Source organism: Lampetra planeri, chromosome 36 (assembly GCF_965212315.1).
Source record: "Lampetra planeri chromosome 36, kcLamPlan1.2.h2, whole genome shotgun sequence".
Lineage (NCBI taxonomy): Eukaryota > Metazoa > Chordata > Hyperoartia > Petromyzontiformes > Petromyzontidae > Lampetra > Lampetra planeri.
Window position 1 is genome coordinate 6,798,941 of NC_136142.1, and position 25,465 is coordinate 6,824,405.

Consider the following 25,465-nt stretch of genomic DNA (forward strand, 5'->3'; position numbering starts at 1 on the left):
CACATTAGCTGACAATCAGAGATTTTCAATTCATTGTGAGACTCAAGGAACAGGTGAAGCACCTGCAACTAATCGCTTGAAGTAAATATTTGATCGTCCAGAATAAATAAATACTCTTTGGTTCTTTCGGTAAAGTCTGGTAGTTAGAAATAAAATAAAACAAATCACGACGTTTCGATCGCAACACAAGCAGTCGTCATCATTGCCTGATGACGACCGCTTGTATTGTGATCGAAACGTCGTGATTTGTTTTATTTTATTTTATTTTTCTACCGGCACTTGAGGTAGCCCCAGACAGCGAACTCTGGGAGAGAACTTGGCCTACTCTTTCACGCCAGCCCCACGTCTTCTAAGAGGCGTAGCCGCACCTTGCCTCACCAAACGCAATTGTGATGGTAACCCGTTTATTTTGCTGGGTGGACAGAGGTGGGTGGATGGAAACGTTGAAACTTCCACCGTTGTTTTAACTGCAACACCCCCCCTCCCCCTCCAATTTAGTTTTTTTAATCATTGTCATATCTGCAACTAATATCTGACATACTTATGGACAACAGCAAGGCCGATCTATGCATTTCAACATAAGCCACACTTCGTTGGGCTATCTTTTGTGGCCAGGTCGCTTTCCCAGAAAGAGCCACGTAGCTCAGTGGGCCTTAGCTGGAAAAAATACAAATAGTTCATCATTAGTGTGGTCGATACAGCTTGTCGGGTTATTCTGAGTGGCAGATTTCAACATGATAAGCCACACTTCGTTGGGCTATCATTTGTGGCCAGGTCGCTTTCTCAAAATGAGCCACGTAGCTCAGTGGGCCATTGGCTGAGAAAAATAAAATAAAAAGTCAATAGTTCATATTTAGTGTGGTCGGTACAGCCTCTCGAGTTATTTTGAGTGGCAGATGAGAGAAGGTTGTTCACAGCCCGACGCGTGCTGGATTGGAGCCTCGACGAGCGGCGAGCCTGCACCGTCACGCGGGGCCCTGCCGCCAGGGAAGGGGTTGCCAACGCAAAGCGATGAAGTCTGACCGCCTGGCCCTGTTCTTCACAGCAAATGCACGTGAAGGATGGTGACCCGATTTGACGCGCGCGCTTACACACCAACACGCACACGGGGCTCTTAAAACTCAGGAGCCTGTGGAGCGGTGGTGTCGCGGTTAGCGCGCTGCGCTACGAACCCGACCACCCGGGTTCGATTCCCGCTCACGGCCAACACCCAGTGACGATTATCTGAACCGGTCCTGGGCCTCCCCTAGGTCGACTCAGCCTTAAATTAGTATCTGGTTCGGTGTGAAAACATCGCCACTGGGGAGACAAAGGCGGTCGGGCGTGGTGCTGGTCACCCACCCCCTCGTGTACCGTTCTGGCCTTCATAAGTGCTCGCTAACAGCACTTGCCCCTACAGTCTGGTAAGGCTATACGGGGGATCTTTATCTTTGTATAGGAGTGGTGGTCCGGTGGTTAGCGCACTGCACGACAAACCCGGTGAACCGGGTTCAATTCCCGCTCACAACCGAAAATAACAGTGGCGAATATTTGAACCGGTTCTGACCTTCCCCTAGGTCAACGTAGCCTCAAATGAGTACCTAGTGCAGTGTGTAACCATCGCCACTGGGGAGACAAAGGCGGTTGGGCGTGGTACTGGCCACCCCGTGTAATCGTTCCGGCCTTCATAGGTGCTACTCGCTAACAGCACTTTCCCCTACAGTCTGTTAAGGCTACACGGGGGATCTTTATCTTTGTGCGTGTTTATCAGACGAGCACATGTTACGGGAATCCTCCGATCGTTTCGGAGATAACGTCAAGCGGGCCAAATGTCACTCGCGAAGGTACGTGCTGGAAAATAGCGAGGGCGAGAGAGCGAGAGCGGGAGAGAGAGAGAAAAAGCGCGCACGTGTAAACGCCGTGTTTTGTCCACCATATTAGTGAGCTTCACTTGCGACGTGTCGCTCACAGTCACCGCTCTCCTGCGCTCTCTGCCCCCGGAGATCCGTGGCTCAAGTTACCTCTGTCCCCTGCGATGCCCCCCACCCCGTCATACCCCCCCCCCACCCCGTCACATCGCAACGCCGCACTCCACGCTCGGCTGCTCGAGTCAAGCCGCGACTCGAAGGGGAATCGAGGTGGCGTCCCTTCGCCTTCCTCGCCGTAGCCCGAAAGGGGGTGGGGGGAGGGGGGCGATGTTGCTATTTTGTTGTTTCTGTAAATTACGCAATTCACAGGATTGACAAACAAACAAAAAAATTATTTACAAATCTGTCGAATTTCAGACAGTGACGTCGGCACGCATGGCCTACTTGAGTTTTTTTTTATTATTTTCCTCCGATCAACTTCACAGGATGCCATGGACGTCCACCGTGAAGCAGACGGTGCGTAGCGGTAACTTTACGGCTAACGCAGCGCGCAGTATTAACCGGGACGGCCGCCGGGGCTCGTAAGTTTTGCAACGAGCGGCGTACTGCGCTACCCGCTCGGCCACGACGCCTCCCCCCCCATCACCCCCACCACCACCAATAAAAAAAAATATCGGGAGGAGGAGGAGGAGGTTCACGTGTCCCCTTGTCGATATTCGCACGGTGCCAATGCGCCAGGCGTGTGTCATCGCCGTGCTGAGCGCGGTCGCGTGCAGGCGCACACACACGAGGGAGGCAGACATCGTCGCCGCTTCTCTTCCCACGTGCAAAACTAAAGCTGAAACTATTTCACTAGACCTCCTTTGCCAGTACCAAAATATAATAATAGGGTTTTTCTCATTTTTTCTGGCAACAAAACTTAAACTTTTTTTACGAGGATTCATGTCACTGCATTAACCGCAATACTTTGGCGTCCTCTGGTCGAGCACCAATTGGGTCGAGGCTCAAAAGAAAGCCGTCCCTTGGTGTGGACCAATCAGTTCCAAGGATAATGCATATATTATCATAGCGTGTTTTTTGTTTGCATTTGACTGCAAGTATTGTGGTTAATGCAGACATGAATCCTTGTAAAAAAGGTTTCAGTTTTGTTGCCAGAAAAAAGGGGAAAACCCCTATTATTATTATTATTATCTGAAACTATTTCTTTTTTTTTACTTCACAAGGGAAAAGCCCCACTGAGCTCGATAGCGCTTTTTTTTTCTTTGTAAGACTCGACCTGGCCACGTATGAAACCTCAGCGAAGTGGCTCATCGTGTTGACATTTATTGCAGCCAAATGCTCTAATCGCGTGATGTTAATTCCAAATGATCACTGTTACATTGCTTATGGCTTTATTTTGGTGATTTCGAAAAGTTTTTTGGTTTGGCCATGTTTGTTTGTTGTAGTACGGAGTTAGAATGATGGCTTTAATCTAAGTTGTCTTGTGGTTGTTGTTGTTGTTGTCGTTTGACTTGCATCCCACTGGGATTTTTGCACAGCGTTGGTGTACGGTGCTTTTTTTCTGGAAGACTTTGCCGTTTTTTCCTGGATTTTTCTGTTTGCGCATAGTCACTTCAAGATGTTTTCTTGTTCATGTTTTAGTTTTTTGTTTGTTGCGGTTGCACCCGATTCAAGAGCCGAATGGCTCACAGGGCGATACCAAATAAATGAAACTGAAACTGAAATGTGGAGCGAAAAACCGGAGGGCCCGGAGAAAAATCCACGCGACCACGGGGGAGAGAAAGACACGCAAACTCCAAATATACAGCAGGCGTCAGGGTCGGCATCAAACCCACGACCTCCTGTAGACCAGGCGAGGTAGTTGACACGGTGGCGGCAGCAAGATGTTCAGGAGCTGAATGGCAACATCGAGATCCTGCTGCTGCTGATACTGGACACGACGAGAGGGCGTCAGCGGAGAGATTTCGTGTCGTGTCGCTGTTCCCCCTCCTCCACTGAAGGCGCGAATACCTACGTGACTTCACCAAAAAAACCTAAGAGTATGAATCCTTGCAGTCACGAAAGCTTCAAATCTAGAATTAACACAGCAGTGGTTTACCTTGATGGTCCACGGTGTGAGCTGCATTGCTACGGTCCCGCGAATGTGGCTCGTATTTCATGTTTCTCTATGGGTCTCTATGTACCGCTGCATATCAATGTCGAGGTCTGCTCGCCACCTAGGAGAGGGCTTCAGGAGAGAGGGTTCGTGCGATTCTGCTGTTCCTCTAATGGAGCGCTGACTGCAGTGGTCTACGATGTGGTCAACAGTGTGGGTTTCATGGCCACAATCGCACTGCTCTGGCTGTTTCTTTGATTTTCCGTTCATGAAGGGGGATGCGGTACAGCAGCGGCCTGCCGCTGATGTGCTGATGCGGTTGATGGTCACACCGGTGTCTCCGAGGAGGAGGAGGAATATTAAAGTCAGGAGGCGCAACGATGTTTTGGGTCCCGGATGAGAAGATGTTTATTCTCGATGCCTGCGCTGTGCCTCTCTATGGGTTTCTGTTCGCACAGCAGCGACGCTCTTCCGTACCTTGACGAGATTCTAGGATGACGACGGCGACAGCAGCAGCAGCAACGCGATCCCAGAAAGGCGATCGGGACTTGAGTCTTCGGCGAGGTGACATTGTGGAGGTCTTCGTTGATGACGGGTAGGTGCTTGTCGTTGGAAAGAGAATGCGTAAACTCCCTCGCGGTTCGCATGTCTCTGCGGCTATTACAGCCATGCTGACTGTTGGGCAAAGTTCTGTCAGCGAGCACCTGCGAAAGCCGGCTTGGTGCTCAGATGGCAGCACCGAACACTTTACTCAAGTGCCACGTGACCTGTCAATGAACTGCGCGGATTGATGCGGTGATTTGGGGGGGGGGGCGAGGTGGGTGATTTTGGGAGGGATTTGAGAAAATCTTTGTTTCCACTAGCACGTGCCACGACCGTTACAAAAAGGCAGGGCTATGGATACAACACCGCGAGCACTCCGACCATTCATTATTATTATTATAGATTCACGTTCTTCCCTTGGGCCCATTCTTCTTGTTACTTTTGTCCACGTGCAGAGGTATACACCGTGTTTCCCGTCAGCCCCTTGGGGGGGGGGGGGAGCTGGCAGGGGGCAGGGGGGGGGGCTATGGCAGTAACTAACAGTACGGGACCCATTTGCGAAATTGATCTGCGTCTAATTGAGCCCCCTTCTGGGACAAGAAAAATGCCACCATTCAAGTCGTAAGCACTGAATTAAATTAGATGCTCAACTGACCCCCCGCGGGAGGCAAATACATTGATGATGCTCACGTGTCTGTGTGTGTGTCTGTGTGTGTGTGTCTGTGTGTGTGTCTGTGTGTGTGTCTGTGTGTGTAGGGCAGCGGTTAGTGCGCTGTGCTATGAACCTGGTGACCCTGGTTCGATTCCCGCTCACGGCCAACACCAGTGACAGCGATTATATTATCTGAACCGGTCCTGGGCCTCCCCTAGGTCGACTCAGCCTCAAATGAGTACCTGGTGCAGTGTGTAAAAAAATCATCGCCACTGGGGAGACAAAGGCGGCCGGGAGTGGTGCTGGCCACCCACCTCCTCGTGTGCCGTGCCGGCCTTCATAGGTGTTCGCTAACAGCACTTGCCCCCACAGTCTGTTACAGGCTATACGGGGGAGCTTTTTGTGCAAAGACAAAGATCCCCCGTGTAGCCTGCACAAGCTGCTGGGACTGTTTCACAAAAGTGAATATTGTGAGCGCCTATGAAGGGGGTGGGTGGCCAGCACCACGCCAGGCCGTCTTTGTATCTCTTTCCAGTGCTGATACTCACACCGCACCAGGTGTCGAACTAGGGGAGGGCCAAGGCCAGTTCAAATGCTCGCCACCATGGTCGGTCGTGAGCGGGAATCAAACTCGGGTCGCCGGGTTCGTAGCGCGGCGTGTTCACTACTGCACTTCTACTCCCCACGCAACCAGACGCACGTGCTCGATTACCCCATCGTACAAATGCCGAAGGCCCGCGCGGTGACAAGCCCCCGGGAGCCGTCACTAGGGGTGCCCCCCTTTTCCCAGGATTCCCCTGGACACGACGATCGCGGTGTCTTGTGGGATGGCGGGATTCGTCGTGGAGGAACGTGTGATGTCATTCCACGGGGGGGGGTCCCCGCAGTGGTTCGACGACATCTCGCCCACCTCGGGTTGCCAAAATATGTTTTTCTACCCCCCCCCCCCCAATGTGGAGATGGGGGCGGGCAGGGAGTGGAGGGGGGTGTCACCACTTGCCAGCTTAAGTAAAATGTAAAACAACCTGACCCTCGGGCGCATCGGGCACAATACCATAGCACGTTGATAACACTGGTCAACACACTTTTCTGGCATAAGGTATTCCAACGGGTTTAAGGTCATTTTGGGGTGCTGACATCACATCAGGTTTTTGAGATATCAAATATTGCATTTTCAATAAAAACTGCAGAAGAAAAATATTAAATAAATGTGAATATCTACATTAAATTATATTATAAACACACTATCCTAAAGATACATCACCATATTTTAACACTAAAGCAGTCACTGATTCGCAAAAACTTGCAATCATAAGTGACAGAGTTAATTGTGGGTAAAATCAATGAAAATGGGGTATGCCGATAGCATAAAATGAGATGTGATAGAGCAAATCTGAGATCAGATTTGGAATCAGCACCCTGAAATTAGTCTAAAACAGCTGCAGAATGTTTTGTTGTTGACCAGTGTAATAATTATTACCCACGATATTTTTTTAATGCTCAAAAACCTTTGCCACATGAGGTATGGCTGCCATTGATTGATCATCAAAAAGGAATCATAGTATTCGTTTATAGTGGAAGAATCCGATAAGCTATACAGATATTTTTCACACATGTCCAGAAGGGGCACGTCAGAACGTTACAACTAAAATGACAAAAACACGATAGGAGTGCAAAGTACAGGAAAGGTAAATATAGCACTTAAAAAATATACGAATAAAACTAAACGACTTTTTATCTTACCAGGCAAAGCCCACTGAGCAATTAGCTTCGTTTTCAGAAGCAACCTGGCCGCAAGCGACGGCTCAACGAAGAGGCTCATCACGTGCACATTTGTAAGGCAGCAAAAATAAAGTAAACATTTATCTCGACGCACGTTCACGTTACTACGGCAAATGGAAACATAACCGGCGGAACCGACGGCCTCCTTCGACGCCGCCGCCGTTGCAGCCGCCACGGCGTCGTGCAACCTACCCAGGGTGTTCTCCAGGGCCTCCAGGTTGGCCATGCTGACGCGGATGACGCTGGACGCCAGCGAGAGGGCCCCGCCGGGCCCCAGCGCTAGCAGGAAGACGCGCGTGTCGCCGGGAGACACGCGCGCGTCGCACACGGGAGCGCCGTCGCCGAATCCTTCGACGCTGACGCGCGGACGCTCGGCCCCCGTCACGGAGGCAGGCAGCAGCTCGCGGCCCTTGATGAAGCGCCATACGCGGATCTGGGGGAGGGGGGGGGGGTCACATGGTCAAGGGTCAAAAGGTTGCTAGCGGTCGTTGTATTCGCCTTTTTCCCACTGACACATCTGACCCGAGCTGGCACAGGGGCGCCGCGGTGGCGAGATGTTGACTACCTCGCCTGGTGCGCAGGAGTTTGTGGGTTCGATTCCGACCCGGACGCCTGTTGTATATTTGCGGTTTGCGTGTCTCTCTCCCCGTGGTTGCGTTTATTTTTCTCCGGGTCCTCCGGTTTTTCCCTCCACTTTTGGATTTAGCATGCGTTTAGAGCATTTGGCTGCTATACATTTCCCACTTGATAAGCCACTTTGTTGAGCTATCATTTGTGGCTAGGTCGCTTTTGAAAAAGAGCTATAAAATAGTTGAGTGGGCCTTACCTGATAAAATACAAAGAGTTTAGTTTTAGTCTATTCCGTGTGATTTGGCTTAATGGGAGGTCGCTCCTTCTCATCTGCCCCCTGACAGCCTCGAACTCCTTTCAACCCATACTCTTTGGTTCTTTCGGTTCTTTTTTTTCATTCTTCACCTGAGGACGGCTGCTTGCGTTGTGGCCGAAACGTCGTGAGAATTATTTTATCATGTTTTATTTTTATTATCGTATTACTTCCCTTCTACGTGACTTTACCGAAAGAACCAAGAAGATGAATCCCTGCAATCACGAAAGCTTTAAATCGAAATTTAACTCTGACAAATTGTTTCACAAGGCCCAATTTGATGTGCAGTGGTGGCATCAGCACCTTCCGGGGGTCCACCAGTGGCTCCCACTTGACGTTGTTCCTCCCCACAGATAATTCGGTCCGCTGTGGCCAGTCCCGCCTGTGGTAGTGCATCTTGGTGTCTAAATCTTTTGTAGTCTTTTTTGTATTATTTAGAATAAATACATGTTAATTTTTATTCATATTTAGTTTTTTTCTGACATTATGTGAACAAAAAGACACAATTTCGTCCGTTTTCTCTTTGAAAATTGGTACATTTTCAAAATATCACTGTCCTCATCACAAAAGCAAAGTTTGTGGGGAATAATAGCCATTTTCTGTACTTTTGAGGCATAAACAATTAGGAAATAACACTTACTACCCAGGAACAAAAAGAATGTTACACGGTGTAATAATCTAGAGTCTGCTGTAAATATGAAAGTTTCAGGGTTTTCCACTCGAACGGTTTTATTCTTTCCGGCTACACCACCCCACCCGAACATTCTCACTCTTTAACCTGTGTCTCACACCCCCACCACTCACCCACCCACCCACCCCACCCACGACTTTGGTTTGCCCGCCTAAGCACGCACAAAAAAAACTATCGCTTTGAAAGCAAGTAAATAAATATACAACTACCTCCTGTTGCAACAAGAAGAATGAAAGCACGGCTACCATTGTACAGTTGAGTTTGCCAGAGGGAGCGAACACGACGCTAGTGAATCTGGCAGGAATGTGTTTTGTACGTGGCTTGCTGTGGAAAGATTCGGGGGCCCCTAAAGAAGTTCGCCAAAGAAAGAAAAACGTCGCGAGCGAAATAAAGTGCCTCGCGAAATCACACGTTCAGTCACGGAGTGAACGTGACTGCGGTGATTTCCAAACCAACATTTGGCTCTTAAAAACGTCGCGAGCGAAAAAAAGTGCCTCGCGAAATCACACATTCAGTCGCGGAGTAAACGTGACCGCGGTGATTTCCAAACCAACATTTGGCTCTTAAAAACGTCGCGTTGGCAAAGGTCGTGAACGTGGAGGGAGCTGGTAAGTGTGCTGTGAAGATATTTTTTCCCGTGTTCGACTCCTGCCCACGGCTAACATTGGTGGCGAGTGACCTTGTGATATTTAAACACTGACACCGGCACCGCTCGCCCAGACCTCCACCAACCCGCAATGACCGGTGCGGTGAAGTATGGTGAAACAAATCTCCGTGAGTGCCTTTGCGTGGGGTGGCCTTCATCTATCGGTCGATAAACAAAGAACTGAACATTACGATTATGTTCTTATAATTCTTATGAAAGAATCAGCAAACTTTCCCTGCGATGTGCATACCGTAGTACAAGCCCGTTGCACACAGTACTGATCGCAATTCGAAAAATGATAACTCGCCTACAGCCCGTCCAAGGACAGGTATAATGCGGTAAATCTGAAATATTAAATCGAAAATGTTTCGCTCACGATTATTATTGAGGGGGGGGGGGGTGCTCCATGCAGAGTGACGTCACATGCTCATGATTATCAACGAGGGGCGCTCCATGCGGAGTGACGTCACATGCTCATGATTATTAATGAGTGGGGTGCTCCATATTAAGTGACGTCACCCGCTCATGATTATTAATGAGTGGGGTGCTCCACGTGGAGTGACATCACTCGCTCATGATTATTAATGATAGCGTCACGGAGTTAAGCGTGACATCAGGGTTTCTGGATTTTTATATTATTAAGAATTCATATTAAGATTGAGAAAGAAGAAAAATGTATAATACAGTACGTCCTTCCACGGATGCGCTGATTGTGGAAACATTAACGCTGTCATTTCACTCCAAGGAAGCCCTAAAAACAAAATCTAGAAATCCAACGGGTGACAACCTTCACGCACTGTACGAATACATTCCTGAGCGTGAGTTATTAAGAGTCTTTGTGGCACATTAGGAATGGATCACTCTTTAAATTATATCCTTGTGCAGCAAGGGAGTAAAGTGTGGTTCTGTGAAGGTCCTGGTGTGCTGTGCAGTGCATCAATGCATGTGTGTACAGCAGCATGTGATGACTGAGTCGGGCCTGTAGGTGGCTGGCAGGGTTAATGAATAAATAACCACACGTGTAAACCAGCCACATGGTTAATGGCGTCTCGGAAGAATTGCTGCGTGTAACACACGTGTTGTTGCATTTTACAGAGTGACGGTGCTGTTCTTCACAAGATTGATATTAACTACAATAAATACATGTGCTTGCCCTCGATTTGGAGCACCTGCCCACGTCATTCATTTCGAGTGTGCAACATCTTCATCATAATAACAATGCACACAGGCTATTGTCCGTCCACTGCTGGACGATGAAGGTCTTTGCCACACTGTGTGGGTCGTGGACGTTGATTGGGGGCTAAGGGTGGTTGCAGGGCCGGATCATGGTCCCGTGAGGCCCCTGGGCAAATGTCAATTGGAGCCTCCACCCCCCACCTGCTTTCTTATATTGGTGCCTTTCTTGCCTTCCTCCTCGCAAACTCATCCACTAGATCGTCAACATCTAGCTGTCTGACAAGGTCTGACTCTATTGACATAAGGGACAATGAGCTGAGACGCGTTTGGCAACATGCTACTCCGCAGCTCATTTTTTATTCTCCCTACAAGGGAAAATGTCCGCTCACCCTGGCAGTTTGTCACTGGCAAAGTTAAACAATACCGAAGTGGCACGAAAACATTGGGGAACACTGACTGCAGATTAAGTGCCTGCAACGTCTCAAGCAATTTAGTTCTGACTCTCAGAGTCAGACATGAAAGACTTGAATTGGATGAGTTCGTTGGCAAAGTTCATGTCCAGGTCTGATGGAGAGTGCATTTACCTGTGCCACTATGACATCACTGTTAGACACCTGATCTGACATAAACAGAACTCCAAAGTGACTGGTCAAACGCTTGTAAGCGTCCATGCGATGTTCAAGGCGTGTCACGAGCTTATCAATGATCACATAAAATGTTTCTATCTTGGACTTCTCCCTCTCCTCTGAGCTCTCATCTGCAAATGTTTTGCGTTTCCTCTTTCGCTGAAGATCGTGCTCATATTACTGAGAGACACCCGTCACATTGAAGGCTGCCCTTTCAAAAGCCTCAAACTGGTCTCGATGTCCCACCGCAAAATCCCTCAAAGAAGATAAAAGCTGTGCTGCTACAGAGATGTCAATGTCACTTTTCTGTAGGTGCATGCTTGTAGCGTGGAACCGGTCAAGTATGACGTCCCAGAAATGTGCCATGAACACTATCTCTAAGGTGTCCAATTTAGCACATAGTCCAGCGGCCTCAATTCGAGTATCACTTTTTTCATTATCATCATTGCACATACCACCGAAGGCCTCTCTAATGTGGGTGTAATTTCTCCGCAGTGCCTTGGTTGACTCTGCCCGAGCACTCCATCGATTACTGGACAACGATTTTAATGCCAGTCTGACATCTGTCTTCCGAAAGACTTTCCCCCATCTGTGTGCGGATGAAGAGCAAAATGTGTCCAGTGACTGCAACATGTTAAAAAACTCGTCAGCCGCTGGGCTTCTGCTGTCTAAGGTGTTAACACCAACTAAGTTAAGTAAGTGCGCTGCGCAAGGCACATACTCTATGAAAGGGTTTTGTTTTGTTTTAGGTGGGTCTATAGCCCATTGTATTTTCCTGGCATGTTGCTTGCATTGTCATATGACTGACCTCTACAGTGCGAGAGGTCCAACCTAAGGCCCTCCACCAATTCGTTACGAGTACAGCACACCGGTGTGTTGGAGAGCAAAGCCACAACATTTACAATCTGAGTAATTACAACTGGCATCATCAGGCAGCAGCCAGATTCGTGTTTTTTTAACGACACATTTATTTATTTAGGCGATCTAACCCAAAATAAAACCTGTATTACCTATAAACTAAACTATAAAGTATTTTTTTATTTTACCAGGTAATGCCCACTGAGCTGTAAAACTCTTTTATCAGAAGCGACCTGGCCACAAATGATAGCCTCAACAAAGTGGCTTATCACTTGAAAAAAAGTGTATAGCGGCCAAATGCTTCTAAAAGCATGTTGTTGATTCTAAATGTGGAGGGAAAAAACCGGAGGACCCGGAGTAAAATTCACGCGACCACAGGGAGAGAGAGACACGCGAACTCTAAATATACAACAGGCATCAGGGTCGGGATCAAACCCATGACCTCCTACATACCAGGTGAGGTAGTTAACATCTCGCCACCGTGGCGCCTACGGCGTGCGGGGTACCCATGTTTGTTGCATGTTGGGAAGTATGCTAAACATTTCGAACAGACACAAATATTCACAAATTTCACTTTTTTCGATATAGATGTCCAGTAGGTGCAAGGGGGAAGAACGGTACAACAACACACAATACAAAAACACGATAGAAGGCCAAAGTATAAGAAACGTAAACAAATCACTTAAAAATACTAAACACAAATAAAACTACGGTTGTTATTTAATCTTACCAGGTATATGGGGAGCGCTAGTGTAGCCGCGTGGTTAGCGCACTGCGCTTCGAACCCGGCGAGTGACCTGAGTTCAATTCCCGCTCAAGGCCACCATCTAAAAGTTTTTTGGTTTGGCCATGTTTGTTTGTTGTAGTACAGAGTTAGACTGATGGCCTTAATCTAAGTTGTCTTGTGGTTGTTGTTGTTGTTTGACTTGCATCCCACTGGGATATTTGCACAGGGTTGGTGTACGGTGATTTTTCTGCAATATTTTGCTGTCTTTTCTTGGATTTTCTGTTTGCACTTAGTCACATATTCACTTTAAGATGTTTTCTTGTTCATGTTTTAGTTTTTTGTTTGTTGCGGTTGCACCCGATTCAAGAGCCGAATGGCTCACAGGGCTATACCTAATAAATGAACTTTGAACACCGCTGGCGATTAACCGAACCGATCTTGCGGACCTCCCGTCATCTCGACTTTGCCTCAAATGAGTCGCTGGTGCGATATGCAACATACAAGAAAACCATCGCCACTGGCTAAGAGAAAGGCGGCCGTGCCGGCCTTCATGGGTGCCGCTACTCGCGAACAGCGCTTGCCTCCAAAAGATCTGTCAAGGCTGCAACGGGAGATCTTACGTCTTCGTTGAGTAGTAGTTGTAATTCATCGCGGAGGTGAGTGCACATCTAATGCGCGTGTGGTCGGGGTTCTGCAACTCCGAACACGGAGCGTTGGGAGGCACACGTTGGGATGGGACTGCGATTTAAACAACAACAACGACAACAACAACAACAATAACGACAACAACGGAAAAAAACGCGACATCAAAAAAAGGCGGTGTGTTTGACCAAACCGAAGTTCACGAACACAGAACCCACGACGTTTTACTTGATCGACAAAACAACAACTACAAGAAGAAAAATCAGACCAGTTTGTGCAATATGATTAACGGTTGAACCAACAACAGCAAACGTCAAACGTAAATCGCATGGCAACTCAGCTCGCCTGGCTCAAGTGATGGGTGTGAAAGGCGTCAAGTTTAACTTGACATATATCCAACTCCTCCCGCCCTCCAGAAAGAAATGTTTAGGATGTTTGCCGTGCTCTGCCACTTTGGCGCTCACCTGTGCACACAAAACCACAGAGAATGCGCGCTAGCACCACGCGTGCAAAGACAAAGATCCCCCGTATAGCCTGAACAGACTGTCAGGGGCAAGTACACTTATGAAGGCCGGCACGGCACACGCGGGCGTGGGTTGCCAGCAGTACACCACACCGGACTGGCTTAATCTTTCCTCGTGGCATTGTTGACACACCACAACCAGATACTCATTTGAGTCTGAGTCGACCTATGGGAGGCCCAGGACCGGTTGAGATAACCGCCACCGATGTTGGCCGTGAGATGGAATTGAACTCGGGTCAGAGAGGCCGGCTTCAGCGCGCAGCGCACTAACCACTGCGGCACAGCGCACACACACGCGCACACACGCACACACACACACGCACGCACACACGCGCGCACACACACACGCGCACACACGCACACACACACACACGCGCACACACACGCGCACACGCACACACACGAACACACACGCACGCGCACACGGTGCACCCGTGTACGCAAGCGAGTACCTCTGCCTGTAGCTGGTGCCTGGTAAATGCCACGGCGCACTTTAGCATACACGCGATGCCCTCGCCACGGTGTGGGGGGCAAAGAAAAACCTTCGCTGGCGACGTGCGCGTGAAGGCGCATCGAGTGTCGCACGCTCCACGCACAGCTGAGACGACCAACTGGACGCGAAGAGAACGAAACTAAAACCTAAGCTATTTTTTATTTTGTCAGGTTAGACCCCATTGAGATACACATATATATTTTTTATTTTGCCAGGTAAGGCCCCGCAAGGAGGCCAAGGGCTGGCTCAGACAACTGTCAGCGGTGGTGGCCGTGAGCATGATGACAAAGCTCTTTGTAGAGACATCAACAACGGTGGTTGCCCACTGTAAGGTCTCGCCCCTCGGCCACCGGAACGTGGAATTTCCACCACTGCCTCAGGGCTGTTAGCGGGTCACGGGCGTCTCCCCGTGCTCTTTTGGCTGGGCCATCGAACAAAGACGGTGGCCACCGCATCGCGCGGCACTTTCAGACGCGCTTCTGCGGCCGTCTGGAACGCTCTTCCTTCTGATATAAGGAAGCCACTGGAGATATGCACTTTGAAATAATCTCGATTGAAAATTCATTTTCTTTAGAACTACCCATTAGCATGGTTGGCTACGTACGGTGCAAAAGAAGTTCAACATACATACATATCTACACACACATACAACCAATACTAGAGAGATAACTAAAACATCTCAAATGTGAAAACAGCGGTGTGGTTATCGAGTGTGCAGGCTGTGCAACTGCACCAGGGGCACAAGGCCCGGAGAGACCCAACGGGCATGGAAGGGCCGGGAGTTGAACTTTGACCTCCATGCTTGGGAGGTGCGCTGCGTCGCGGGCAACGCGGCAGGGCGCGCCGTGGGAAATTCAAGCGGAAGAGTTTGTTGTAGAGGAGGAGATAGGCACGGATCAGGTACTCGGGGGAGGTGTGGGGAGGGGTGTGGTGGGTGGAATGTGTACGTTCAACGAGACTGCAAGGGGCAGGGGCGAGATTCCACGTGAGGGATTGTCCTCGTGGCCAGGGGCCAAGTGCGAGTGGCTGCACTCATCCGAAGCAATTCCACTGAGCGTCCTCTCATGCAGTCGAGCGAGATACGCGTGGAGATACATCTCGACTTGAAGCTTTCGCGACTGTGGGAATTCATCTTCTTTGGGTCTTTCGGTAAAGTCACGTAGATAGGTTAAAAATGAATTTTAAAAAAATAAACGAAAAACCATTGACGTTTCAATCACAACACAAAACGATCGCTTGTGTTGTGATCGAAACGTCGTGGCTTTTTGTTTATTTTTAAAAATTAATTTTGAACCTATCGACGTGACTTTACCGAAAGACTCACAGAATATGAGATCCATCATCTCCTGTGACCGACGGTGCCTTATTTAAACCGGGGCGAGGTGCCGTAGAGCTGAATTATGTCAAACGTACAGCCCTTGATCGATCAGCTGCTGGATGACGGCGTTCCCGATTCTGCTCAGTCACGGCGGCCGTCTGGAATGCCCTAGCTTCCGATATTAGCAAGCACTTTTTAAACGAGATTGAAAAGTCGTTTCTTTAGAACTGCTGTTTTGTGCTCAGCTTGTTGTCCCCCCCCCCCCGCACCTCCGGTTAGCACGGTGGGCTACTTACGGTGCGAGAGAAGTTCAACATACATACATACAACATACATACAACATACATACAACATACATACAACATACATGCATGCATTGGGGTTGTCTGTCCGTGTTTGACCGCGCTAGTCAATGCCAGGACTGCAATTGGGGCACCCGGGGCTGATTTGGATGTCGGTCACCGATGTTTAGCCGGGGCTGGGAATTGTCTCCCGGGGTTCAAATCGCAATGTGTCGACCACTGGCGCCACCACTCCACCCCGAGCTGATGATAGCGATGACAGCGGTGCAGCTTGGACTAAAAGTTCGACGTTTCCATGCGCACACAACGGGCGCTTCTATCCGTCGGCGACTGCTAACGGTGATGGCGCTCAACTGTTCTCTGCTGGAGAACAAAAAACAAGATGAATGATCTGCACCATGTCTGATGGATTTGGAAGTATGCGGCAGCGGGCTAATTAAAGGTAGTGCTTTACAGTAGCCCGTACACAAGGGGACGAGGGGACAAGCAAAGACAAAGATCCCCCGTTAAGCCTTTAACAGGCTGCTGGGGCAAGTGCTATTGTTGGTGAGCAGCTATTGAGGCCGGCACAGCGCACGAGGGGGTGCGTGGCCAGAATCACGCCCTCAGCTGCCTTTGTCTCTCGATTTCTGATGTCTTTTTTGACACAATTTCAGCAGGTGCAGTTACTCATCTAAGGCTGAGTCGACCTAGTGGGGGGTGGGGGAGACCCAGGACCTGTGTAGACATAATCGTCATCGACGTTGGCCGTGAGCGGGAATCGAACTCGGGTGGCCAGGTTCGTAGCGCGGTGCAGTCCTAACCACGACACGACCGCTCCCCAATGAAGGGAAAGACACACGCACACACGCACACACGTGCCCTGCCTTGAGGCCCATGTAATCACGGTGATGTATGCCCGCCACTGGCGCTGTGAGTGTTCCCACAGGGACAGCTTAAAGCAAACGTCAATTTTATATCCACGTTGTAACGAGTCGACCGATTGGACTCCCCACCCCCTCTCCACCCCTTCCCACCCCGCGCGATTCCACAATCGAGGGTCGTGATTCTACTCGGCGATGGATGCGGGTTTCATTTTCAACGGTGTGGTGGTGAACGGTGCCGGTTCGGTCACCGGTTCCAGGGGAATCGTTGCGCCGTTCCACCTCCTACCAGACTTAGCAACTTGCCGTGAACGCATCCAAACAATACTTCTTTTTTAAAAACTACATTTTCACTCATTTATCATTAAAAAAAAAACCTGTTTCAAAAAGTATTTTTTAATTATTGTTGTACTTGTGGCAAGTGCCGTGGGTTAGCACCGATTCAGCCTGGCACAGCGCACGAAGGGGTGGATGGCCAGCACCGACGATTCGCACGGTTGGCTCCGTACGGTGCGAAAGAAGTTCAACATACACGCACACTTGATTAGCCAGGAAAAAAGTCTCACTTTCTTGTGAGTCTCATGGCCGTTTTTTTTTTCAGGAGGGTCCAGCCTGTGGTTTCCACGGTAGCGGGCGACGGTTGCTGCGCACAATCCCGATTGAGTCATTTGCGGTGTCATTTTTTCGTCACAAATTTGACAACTTTGGACCGCGACACAGGCACGGGACATCTCGCCAAGGTGGCTAGGAGATGTTGACTACCTCGCCTGGTATCCAGGAGGTCGTGGGTTAGATCCTGACCCTGACGATGCCTGCTGTATATTTGGAGTTTGTGTGTCTCTCTCTCATCATCATCACGGTCGCTAGGAGATGTTAACCACCTCGCCTGGTATCCAGGAGGTCGTGGGTTCGATCCTGACCCTGACGATGCCCGCTGTATATTTGGAGTTTGTGTGTCTCTCTCTCATCATCATCACAGTGACTAGGAGATGTTGACTACCTCGCCTAGTAAAAGGAGGTCGTGGGTTCGATCCCGACCTTGACGCCTGCTGCTGTATATTTGGAGTTTCTTTCTCCACGTGGTCGCGTGGATTTTTCTGTGTCTTCCAGTTTTTCGCTCCACATTTAGAAACGTGCGTTTAGAGCAGTGGTTCTTAACACGTGCCCGTGCTTAATGTGTGTTTCGATGATGTACCTCCGAAAAAAATCTGTCCGTGTCTCGCTCCCCTGTGGATGTATTCGATTGATTATCGGGGGGCAGGGGGGGTGGGTCTGTGTGAGCATACATCCCCACGCTGGTTAGTGAGGGTTGAACTGGAAGGGGGGGGGGGGCGCGGTGTGGGTGCAACAGAATCGGTTCAGATATAAAATCGCCATGGACGACTGTCAGCCGTGACTGGGAATTGAACTCGGGCGGCGAGGTTCAAGGGGCAGCTGGGTCACCGGGACACAACCCCCCGGCGCGTTCCTTCGACCGGAAGCGAACCCTTAGCCCTGGCGAGCGGAAAAAAACAATCGCGACTCTTATCCTGGGCCTAATAAAAGTGGCCCAAACTCCGACCAACACGGCCGAGGCCCTGTTGCTGTTGTCGAGCAAGAACCCTGACGCACGCACGGTGGCGGCGCGGGCCAAGACAACGCTTGAGGGCACCAAGTGGTTCAAGGGGTGCTTTAGATTCGTGAGGCCACGGACGCCACAGATCCCAATAGAAGCCACAGCTGGGCCCGCTCACCCTGCAGCCAAAAGCGGCGGTGGACGTGTGTGTGTGGAGACGCGTGCCCAGGTGTGTGTTTCTCGGTCGACTCGGCCTCAACTGAGCACGTGGCGTGGTGTGTAAACATCGCCACTGGGGAGACAAAGGCGGCCGGGCGTGGTGCTGGCCACCCACTCCCTCGTGTGTTGTGCCGGCCTTCATAGGTACTGCTGCTCGCTAACATGACTTGCCCCAACAGTCTGTTAAGGCTTTAAGGGGGATTTTGTCTTTGTTTATAGGTACACATCCGTGTGTTTGTTTCTTTTTTTTGTTTACAGTTTATGAGCGACAGGCCCAAAGGGCGTAAACGTTATACGTTCAGCAATGAGCAGCACTCTTAAAGTGAACATATTCCTTGACTTGAGCAGGGTTATAGGAGTTTGCGGGGAAGAAGCGGGGGGAGGGGGAATTGCAAAGTGGAGCAGTGAGAGGGAAGCAGCAGAGAGAGAGAATCGTTGTGACCTGCAGTGTGGTGGTTGGACACAGTGTGGTGAGCTGGTGAGTGAGTGGGGAGGAGAGTGGGTGAATGAGTGAGTGAACGGGTGAACGAGCGAGTGGGTGGGTGGGTGAGTGAGCGAGCGAGTGAGTCCGTGACTGAGTTGTGAGTTGTGAGTGAGTTTTTCCTGCGGTGTGGTGAGTAGATGAGTGAATGAGTTAGTGAATGGTTGAGTGAGCAAACGAGTGAGTGGGTGAGTGAGTGAGAGAATGAGTGAGCGAATGATCGGGTTAGTGAGTTGTAAGTTGTACTGCGGTGTGGTGAGTAGATGAGTGAATGAGCGAGTGCACGGTTGAGTGAGCGAGATAATGAGTGGGTGAGTGAGCGAGAGAATGAGTGGGTGAGTGAGTGAGAGAATGGGTGAGCGAATGATCGGGTTAGTGAGTTGTAAGTTGTACTGCGGTGTGGTGAGTAGATGAGTGAATGAGCGAGTGGACGGTTGAGTGAGCGAACGAGTGAGTGGGTGAGTGAGCGAGAGAATGAGTGAGTGAGTGAGTGAGAGAATGAGTGAGCGAATGATCTGGTTAGTGAGTTGTAAGTTGTCCTGCGGTGTGGTGAGTGGATGTGTGAATGAGCGAGTGAACGGTTGAGTGAGCGAAAGAGTGAGTGGGTGAGTGAGCGAGAGAATGAGTGAGTGAGTGAGAGAATGAGTGAGCGAATGATCTGGTTAGTGAGTTGTAAGTTGTCCTGCGGTGTGGTGAGTGGATGAGTGAGTGAGCTGATGTGGCCAGCGGTGTGGTGGTTGACCCCGGTGGGCGAGATGAGACAGTCGGTCTGGTGGACACAGTCATCAACGCGGGTGAATCGAGGGATCAAGGAGTGAAGTTCACGGGAACGGTAAATTGCAGAAGCAGCGACGGAAGAGTGACAGGGAGGTGGCCGATTGCCGGTGAGCGAGAGAGTGACTGGACTGAGATTATGGTGTCTGGGTGTGTGTACACAACAGAGGGTTTACCCCATGCGGACGTTCATGGTAAACATCTCATTTGAGACCCCAAACATCGCAAACCCTCCCAGCTTGAACGTTCCTCATCCATCTCCTCGAAGGCACCGGTGGTGTGAACATAAACCGCATGACAACATCAACAGCAGGCCGACGCTGCGCCCCATCTCCTTCGTGAATGGAAAATTAAAGACTCAATATTCATGACACTTGAATTTTAGGTAGCGCCATTCGCGCTAATGGCACCCTTATAGCGCCGTACGTTAATTTCACGTGAGGACCAAAATCCCATGTACAGCCACGACCAAGCAAATTAAAACCCTTCTACGAACACACAGCAGCGCGATTCTGGGCCATGCAACTCAACCTATGGACCCGTATATTAAACCCACATAGACAACATAGAGATACATAGAGATACAAAGAGATACATAGAGACATTATAGTAAACCCACTGTGGCCTGCACTCCTTCCGTGGAAGAGGAGGAACTGCGACACGACGCGAACGTTCTCTCTCTCTTCTAGATTTGAAGCTTTCGTGACTGCAAGGATTCATATTCTTAGGGTTTTTCGGTAAAGTTATGTAGGTAAAAAATTAAAATTAATAAAAGTTAGGAATGCGTGCTTCAGCCGCACCGAACCTCACAAAAATAATATTCAGGGCCTACCCTGGCTCCTCCCACCCTCAACCAGTATATATACAAGGACTGTTTTCTTGGAATTTCTCTCACTTGATACAGCTATCGTGCTGTGACGGTTCCACCTGAAGACGGAAGCTTGTGTTGCCTCCGAAACGTCGTGATTTTTATTTTATTTTTTATTTTACTTTTATTAATTTAATTTTTTTTACCTACGTGACTTTACCGAAAAAAACCTAAGAATATTTCTCTCTTTCTGCTGAAGCCCTCTCGTCGTGACCAGAAGCAGCACCTCGACATTGGCATTCAGCCCCTGAACGTATCGCCATCCGCAAGAAGATAAAGATACACAGAGATACATAGAGACCCATAGATATAAATAGAGACCCAGTGAGATATATAGAGACCCGTAGAGAATTTTGACTTAAAACTTTCGTGACTGCAGGAATTCATATTATTTTGTTCTTTCGGCAAAGTCACGTAGATAGAAAAAAATAAAAAAAAATAAAAACCACGACGTTTCGATCGCAACGTCATCCTGACGACGACCGCTTTTGTTGCGATCGAAACGTCGTGTTTTTTATTTTCATTATTCATTTTTTCTATCTATGTGACTTTACCGAAAGAACCAAAGAAGATGGAGACACATAGAGACTCAACGAGACGCACAGAGAGATCCATTAAAGACAAGCCACATCAGTGTGATTGCGGGCCATGCAACCCGAGCTATGGACCCACACAGTAAGCCCATAGAGACACATCGAGATGCATAGACTCATAGAGGCGCGGAGAAAGATACACACATATATAGAAACACATAGAGATACCGAGACTCACAGAGACCCATAGAGATCCATTAAAGACAAGCCACATCAGTGTGATTGCGGGCCATGCAACCCGAGCTATGGACCCACACAGTAAACCCATAGAGACACATCTAGATGCATAGACTCATAGAGGCGCGGAGAAAGATACACACATATATAGAAACACATAGAGATACAGAGACTCACAGAGACCCATAGAGATACATTAAAGACAAGCCACATCAGTGTGATTGTGGGCCATGCAACCCAAGCTATGGACCAACACAGTAAGCCGACTATGGTCTGCGCTCCTTCAACGGAGGAGGAACAGCGACACGACACGAACTCTCTCTCTCTGCTGAATCCCTCACGTTGTGGCCATCAGCAGGTCTCGGACGTTGACATCTAGCCGCTGAACGTATCGCCACTGCCATCATGCGCAAGAACTAAGGTCCCACTGAGCTGCTATGTAACTCTTTTTCAGAAGCGACCTGGCAATCACAAATGATAGCTCAACCAAGTGGTTTATCATTGTCGCGTGGAAATGTTTCACAGCCAAGTACTCTGAAACACACGTTGATTCCAAGTGTGGAGGGAAAAACCCGCAGGATCCGGAGAAAAAGCCACGCCTCCACGGGGAGAGGGAAAGACATGAAAACTCCAAATATACAGCAGCAGGCGTCAGGGTCGGGATCAAAACTCATGTATACCAGGCGAGGTGGTTAACATCTCGCCACCGTGGCACCCCCTGATGAGACCGGACTCCACGTCAACCACCACCAACCACCACCACTACCAGAACTGACACCACGACGCACAGACCCTCCTCCTCGTCTCTCTCTTTGTTTTACGATCAGAGGAAACAAGAAGATGCTCGGTGTAGTCGTTTCGTTCATCATTTCGATTTTTTTGTTTTTTTTAATGCTTTGCTTTATGTAAAAAACCCTCCACCCCCCTTTTTAAATGAAATATTTCACGAAAGATTTCACGTTCCTCCCCCCCCCACCCCTCTCGCGCGCGCGACTGAGATCCGCTCGCTCACCCTGCAGCCAAAGGTTCGCTGCGCCGGCCTCTCGTTGAAGAAGTCCTCCACCGTGCCCGTGAGCACAACGGTGGCCGTGCGCTGTCTCCGCTGCAGGGTGCCCTCATAGCACGGCTGCTGCTGCTGCTCAGCCGAGGACATCGTCAGCAGGAGCAACGGGAGCAGCAAGAACGGCAGTTGCATCGCACGCGGTGACGCCGCGGGCATGGTCGAGCGGTCGTTTTGCAGGAGATGGGAGACTCGGCGACCCCTGATAAAGACACAGACAAAGGTCACCCGTATAGCCTTGAGCAGGATTGTTGTTGGTGGGGTAAGTGCTGTTCGCGAGTGGCACCATAATGAAGATTAAAATTAATAAAAGTAATAATAGAAATACAAAAATAATAATAAATCACGACGTTTCGGAGGCAACACAAGTCTCCGTCATCAGGTCACAGCCAGATTTACTGTTACTTGATACAGTAAATTTGGCTGCGACGGTCCCACCTGATGACGGAGACTTATTCTTTGGTTCTTTCGGTAAAGTCACGTGACTTTACCGAAAGAACCAAAGAATAATTCCTGCAGTCACGAAAGCTCCAAAATTTAGACGGAGACTTGTGTTTCCTCCGAAACGTCGTGATTTCTTATTTTATTTCTATTAATACTTTTATTTATTTTCATTTTTTACCTATGTGACTTTACTGTATGAATCCTTGCAGTCACGAAAGCTTCAAATCTAGAACCATAATGAAGGCTGGAATGGCACACGAGGGGGTGGAGGGTGGGTGGTCAACACCACGTCCGGCCGCCTTTGCCTCCCCAGTGGCGATGTTTACACATCGTCACCAGGTACTTATTTGAGGCTGAGTCGACCTAGGGGAGACCCAGGAGCGGTTCAAACAATCATTGCTGGTGTTGGCCGTGAGTGAGAATCGAACTCGCGTGGCTGGGTTCGTAGCGCAGCGCGCTAACCGCTACGCCACCGCTCCCCATACACATACATACTTACACAACATACACACCGATATTCAATCATCCCCTGCAAAGCCACCGTTGACTGTTGGGGCAAGTGCATTCAGAGAACACACGCCGAGACACATGCCGATACAAAAAGACAAAGATACCCCGTGTAGCCTTCACAGACTGTTGGGGCAAGTGCATTCAGAGAACACACGCCTAGAAACATACCGATACACAAAGACACCCCGTGTAGCCTTCACAGACTGTTGGGGCAAGTGCAGTCAGAGAACACACGCCTAGACACATACCGATACACAAAGACACCCCGTGTAGCCTTAACAGACTGTTGGGGCAAGTAATGTTAGTGAGCAGCACCTTTGAAGGCCACCCCACGAGGAGGCGAGGGGCCAACACTCCGTACGCCCGGCCGCCTTTGTCTCCCCCGGTGGAGACGTTTACACGCCATGCCATTTACTCATTTGCGGCCGAGTCAACCTAGGCGAGGGCCAAGGATAAGAGCAAGAAATTCGTCACCGATGTTGGCTGTGAGAGGGGAATCAAGCCCAGGCGACCGGGAGGTTCGTCACGCGGTGCGCTAACCACTGCACCACCGCTCCCCACACACACACACACAAGTCCCTGTTAAAGGCAACGACCCCCCCCCCCCCCCGTGTAGCCTTAACAGACTGTTGGGGCAAGTGCTGTTAGCGAGCACCTACGAAGGCCGACACGGCACACGAGGGGTTGGGTGGCCAACACCAGGCCCGGCCGCCTTTGTCTCCCCAGTGGCGATGTTTACAGATAATTATCGTCACTGGTGTTTGCCGTGAGCGGGAATCGAAACCCGGGTCGCCAGGTTCGTCGCGCAGCGCGCTAACCGCTACACTACCGCTCCCCACAGATAATAGTAGCAGATAATAGTACACACACACACACCTACATACCTGTGCGTGCACGTTGCATTGAGCAGTTCCACCCGTTCCTCCTCCCTCGCTTCTCTCCGCTTCGCCTCTCTTGCCCCTCTCGCGCTCACCTGTGCACGCGCGCCCGGTCTACCTGTCCGCGTCTGATCTACCTGTCCGCCTGGTCTACACTACGTACCTGCCGCTTTGTGGCACCACCCCCTCCGAGACACGCGTCACTGTCGCCCCCCCCCCCCACACACCGCTCACACCTTGCCTCGCTAGCCACTACTCCGAACGGCAGGCGTCTGCCTCCCCACCAACCCTCACCCACTCAGCTACTCGCCAGCAAACCAACTCCCCCCCTCCCCTGTCTGTCAATCAACCCGCTGGCGGAGTGAAAGTCTCCCTCCCTCTCCAAAGACGTGCCACCCCTCCGCGGAGGTTGTTTGACCGTCACCCTCACCGCCCTGGGTCACTGCGGCTTGGCGAGGGTTCGGTGGGTGGGTGAGAGAAATCCCAGGGACCTTACCCGATGCAGATCTCGACGATGTTGGAGGCGCGCCCGGGCAAAATCGAACAGACTCAGCAGATCGGCAGCGTCACTGTCCAGGGCACCATCACAACGCCAACTGCGCTCCCCACGACACGACTCACGATCCACGCTCCGCTTGTGACCGGGTCGAACGTTGTCCGTGCGTCCGTTGCGCTCTGTTAAGCGATGACGCTCGCGTAATGTCAACGAATTAAAGCGTTGTATCTGAGCCCCGGTGTTAAAAATAAAACAAAACCAAACAAACAAAACCACCCTTCGTCCGTGCACCTCGAACACTGCGCTCTGGAGCCAGCCGCCTCAGCCCCCTCGCTTATATATGCAGCTGCCATCTCGTATCGCGGGCTGGATTGCAAATGAGAGAGGGGGGGTGGTGGGGACCCTTCAATTTAATCAGCTGAGCGGTTCAGTCTCCCTGCGACTGTGTGTTTGTCTGCCCGTGTGTCCGGCTGGCTGGTTTGCCTCGCCCAACTCCATCCCGGCCCTAACTTACTTAAGTCAACTATGCCCAGTGTGGTTTGTTAACTTTCTCCGGGTTTTTGTTCTTATTCTTCTTCCCGTCATTATCATAATGCTTCAAAGCAAAATGTGAACACTTCTGAGAATTTGCAATAACTGCTGCCTCCGGGCTCTGCAGACCACCTGGAGAAGATTCCAGGCACGCTTTGACAACGATGGCGAACAAATGGGAGACTCTTTGACTTTTTCGAAGCTGTTAACGT

At 50.0% G+C, this 25,465-nt stretch overlaps 1 protein-coding gene across 1 annotated transcript in view; it reads right to left on the reverse strand.

The window, feature by feature from the left end:
• LOC144730744 (agrin-like) overlaps positions 1 to 24,399 on the reverse strand; it is a 100,845-nt gene extending 76,446 nt beyond the window's left edge. Inside the window, exons 1-3 of the mRNA XM_078611466.1 lie at positions 24,233 to 24,399; positions 22,347 to 22,596; positions 7,112 to 7,352 (exon numbers count right to left, since the gene is read on the reverse strand). Of these exons, the coding sequence (XP_078467592.1) occupies positions 7,112 to 7,352; positions 22,347 to 22,553 (448 nt within the window). The 5' untranslated portion in view covers positions 22,554 to 22,596; positions 24,233 to 24,399. The remainder of the gene's footprint in view (positions 1 to 7,111; positions 7,353 to 22,346; positions 22,597 to 24,232) is intronic.
• Positions 24,400 to 25,465: the final 1,066 nt, after the last annotated feature.